The sequence below is a fragment of the Morone saxatilis genome, unplaced genomic scaffold (assembly GCF_004916995.1).
Source record: "Morone saxatilis isolate NCDOM2014 unplaced genomic scaffold, NCSU_SB_2.0 Contig5, whole genome shotgun sequence".
Taxonomy (NCBI): domain Eukaryota; kingdom Metazoa; phylum Chordata; class Actinopteri; family Moronidae; genus Morone; species Morone saxatilis.
The window spans coordinates 11,334,061-11,338,218 of NW_023340095.1; the positions used below are offsets into that span (position 1 = coordinate 11,334,061).

At 37.1% G+C, this 4,158-nt stretch overlaps 1 protein-coding gene across 1 annotated transcript in view; it reads left to right on the plus strand.

Moving 5' to 3' along the window:
• Nucleotides 1–3,613, plus strand: part of si:ch211-39i22.1 (proteoglycan 4) — a 19,331-nt gene extending 15,718 nt beyond the window's left edge. The window contains exons 11-12 of the mRNA XM_035676462.1: nucleotides 432–491; nucleotides 620–3,613. Coding sequence (XP_035532355.1) covers nucleotides 432–491; nucleotides 620–648 — 89 coding nt within the window. The 3' untranslated portion in view covers nucleotides 649–3,613. The remainder of the gene's footprint in view (nucleotides 1–431; nucleotides 492–619) is intronic.
• The last annotated feature ends 545 nt before the right edge of the window (nucleotides 3,614–4,158 follow it).

Here is a 4,158-nt window from a genome sequence, read left to right on the forward strand (position 1 = left end):
ATTTATATTATGGCTAGTGTTTATCACTGTCCTTAATTTGAATATGCAATGCAAATTTCTAAGACAGGTCATTCGGTATTTATGAAGATGAATAATTCTTCCTCCCGGTAGAGTAAGGATTGTAAACGGCAATGTAATCAGCATGTACAGCCTAGAGCTGCTCCACTGACAATAAATGGAAAGGCTGGACTGCTGAGATTATATATGATAAAAAAATGTAACTAAATTCTCATGGTGGTGATAATAAGCAATTGGCAGAGAAACATTGACATCCTCAGAAACCCCCCCTGGGTGCTTTCACTCACATTCTTAATTTCTGATTAATTAACTAAATGCTTGTAAAATCCAGACTGACATGTGATGAATTGCCCTCTTCATTTTGTATTTTTATGTCTTTGTGTCTGTCTGACTTTGTCAATCTCTGTGATTAGAAGCGGATCCAGAAGCTGCACGCAAAGCTGATGCAGCAGAGGCTCAGTCAGATCCCCAGGGTAGGACACAGAGACATACACACACACACATAAACACACACAAAATGCATTTCAAGAACGTATAAATACACAAATCAAACACATACAGTACTCTGATCTTTAAAGTGTCTTTTCCCCCTTTTTTGCAGTCCTTAGCAACCTGTTGAACTCCTCCTAGACCAGCAATGATCACATGACTGCCTAGACCAACTACAGGCAAGCAAAGTGGCAATCTCACTGTTAGGCCCTACCTTCTGTAGAGCTACATTACTGTGAGGCCCCAGAGTAGGGCTGTGTGTGTTTCTGTCTGTTTGATTGTGTGTGTGTATGTTGGACTGTGTGAGCCTGTGTGTGTGAGTGAGAGAGAGAGACTGTGTGAGTGTGCATATGTGTGTTCATTCTTGTGTGTGTGCATATATGTGGGGACAAATGAGTTAGAAAAGAAATAGCAAGTAGATATATGTGAACCTTAGGGCTTTTATGATTGTTGCAAAATAGACATTTATTGAAATGATTGGTCGAACTTTCTACTTTAAACCAAATCCAACAACTTTTTTTAAGACTGGATATTAAAGAGATTAAATCTCAAATTAAGTGTGACCATGAGATGGCAAAATTATAGAACTACCTTTTTTAATTTTATTTGTATGGCTACTATCCAGCTCTAGAAATTCAGTGTGAATATAAACCAGTGACAGATATTGATGTTGTAGACATTCAACTTTGTACTGAATTCTAAAGTGTTTTTTCCTTTCTTTTTTTTGCCATTTATGTCATTGTTTTAGCCACCAATATGATTTCGGAAATCCACTGGCACTATTAAGTAAAACATATATGTCCTTTTCATTGTGATTTCCTGCAGTGCAAATGCAGGGTAGACGGATAACAGGGGGTTTCAATAACTACCGCTGTATTTCCTGAATTCTGGCTAGGAAAAATAGTGTAGGATTACAATTATAGGATTCTGGGGATACAGTTATATGGTCCAACGCATGTTCACTGGGCCTCTAATGTCACTGTATGCTTGTGTGTGTGTTTGTGTGTGTGTCTTTTTTGATTGGTGAATGGGCTTAGTTTTAAATTATGTTGGGTGATTACCATTCCTCCTCAGTTCAATGAATTGATAATGAAATTATGATTGAAATTAAAATGAGTGAATCTTTTAATTAAACACACGAAAAATCTAAATGAAACAAAACAAAAAAAAATATCCCAATTTATTATCTTTTGAACATTGCAAGAATATATATTTGAAATTGATTGAGGTGAGTTGAAGTGAAGACCAGTTCAACCCTGTTCCTGTCAATGTATGATTGTTCACCTGACACGGACAAAAGAGGTCTTGTAGAAATGTATTAGACATTGTTCTGATGTAGTATGTGTCAGTCTAGTTGTGATGCAGTAATTTCTCCTCTATAGTGCCTTTACTGACACAGCCTGGCTTGACCAATCTACAGACACACAGGAAAGAGATCTGGGACAATAAAAGTAAAAACAGCCAAAATAGTAGATGAATGTATCAAATACATTAGAATGATTAATTATTACATTAAAATTGAGAAACATAGGATCTTAATAAATACATAAATTATCATTTTGGTGGTTGAAAAGCCTCAGCGTGAACTGTATGTATGTGAAACTGTTCACATGGGTCTAGTTTTTATTTCCAGTACTTTTTCAACTACTATTGCATTCCAAACTTTTTTACAGCCTCTGTTAATTTCAGCAGTAAAACTCTCCTCTTTGTGTCTCTTTAGTTGAGCAAGCCAGTTGCTGTCACAGTGTTTTTGTATCATTCATATTTCCATTCACCTGTGATTTTTATATGGATTTTTACATCTAGCAGTGGTGCCTCAAAGATGACACAGATAGTCTTTAGTCAACTCGTTTGCTGTGGTATTTTGTGATTATTATTGTGAAATGCCTCAGAAGCAGCGCTACAGCATAAAAATAAAAAAAGCCCAACTGTTGTTGTTTTGTTTTTTGCCACTGTAGCACAAAAAAATATTAACTTCTGAATGTCTTTTTGTTGCCTTGCAGTTTTGTACTTACTCTGCTCCCTTTAAACTTTGAAAAAGGGTTATAGAGGTTGCATAGTGCTGCAGTTCATGTAAACTGTGTTACTTGTAAAGCACCATATAGCTGCAATACAGGACAGAGACTGTTGCTAACAGCCTAGCCTCAAGATGAGAAATATTAATAGTCTGATGTCACATATCGATTAATCCTACTGTATAAACTGTGGGCTGGACGCTGGGTCAAAGCTCTGTTTGAAATGCCTTCTTATCCTTTAATCTGTGATAGACTGAGTTTCTCTTGACACATTGAACAAGTGGATAGTGTCTGAATTCTCTTTACTGCATCTGCTTCAATGGCATGGGGGGATAATGCACAAAATACCTGATAATAGTACAAGCTTTTAGATATAGCCAGTGATGCCTTCAAAACAGAAAATACTCCTTCTAATGCAGTACCTGCCCACTTTGTACTCTCTAATAAGTGCAATAGGAATCAACAAAAGCACTCTGCTGTCCTGCAGTGCACCTTCAGAAACCTTTCTGTGGCTGATTTGATGTAAAGCAGACACCCTATCCCTACAAACGGAACAAGGCCTGCTTGTGTTTTGAGCATTATGGTCCACTCTACATTTAGTCCCAAGCCAGTCAGATTCCTTGTAAACACAAGTGACTGGAGCATAGCATCCAAACCAGAATGTAAAACAAGGAAATCATAGACTTATTGGGTCCTGAAGTGCACTTTCCAGATAATGTTAGGGCATCAATCATTGCGCTGACCAGTCCTGCCTTATGTCGCCTCTTGAATATTCCAGATAGGAAAACAAAGAACAATGTTGTCATCAGAAAGAAACTGAAACAAGCAAGAGATGTTTTGCAGGTGATTTTAATAACATAATCTCTATGGGAGAAGCACTTTCCTATCCTGTATACATCTTGATTCATTAAACATATTTAGACAATTCATTTTTGATTTAGACTAGTGGCTCTTCCTTTTTATTTAAATATTCTGTGTTTTTATTTTGTGTAGAAACTGTCTTCTTCATTTTTTGTCATCTGGCACTTGTGTTGTTCTTCTGGAATTGTGTAAATAATGTTTGAGGAGTCAATTAAACAGTTTTCGTGGGAGGTGGTGTTGTGTTTCTCATATCTTTGTCTGCTCCGTGTGTGCGTATGTGATTTGTTTTTTACTATATCACACATAAAATTACCTTATTTAACTCACTGAAATGTTTAAAAATGTGTTACAGTAGTTCAGCCAGTCTGCTTCATGCCTCGCTGATCTTAAAGAATTTTATTAAAATACTGGTATTCTAGAGTTAGACTTAGAGTTCAATTCAATTTCAATTAAATTTTTTTATTTGTATAGCGCCATTTCATAACGATAAGTTATCTCCAGGACAGCTTTTCAAATAAGAGCAGAGTCTAGACTGAACTCCTTTTAACATTTAATTACAGAGACCTAACCGCGCAGTACCACATGAGAGCTTGGCGATGGCAAAAGGAAAAATGCCTTAAAAGGCAGAAAACCTAGGACAGACCCTTTGGCTTCTAGTGGGTGGTCATCTGCCTCCCGACCAGTTGGTGGGGAGACGACAGGACGGCAACACTAACGATACACTAATGAAATGAAGAAGAATGTGATGACGACGACAGCAGCAACGATGGGGAAC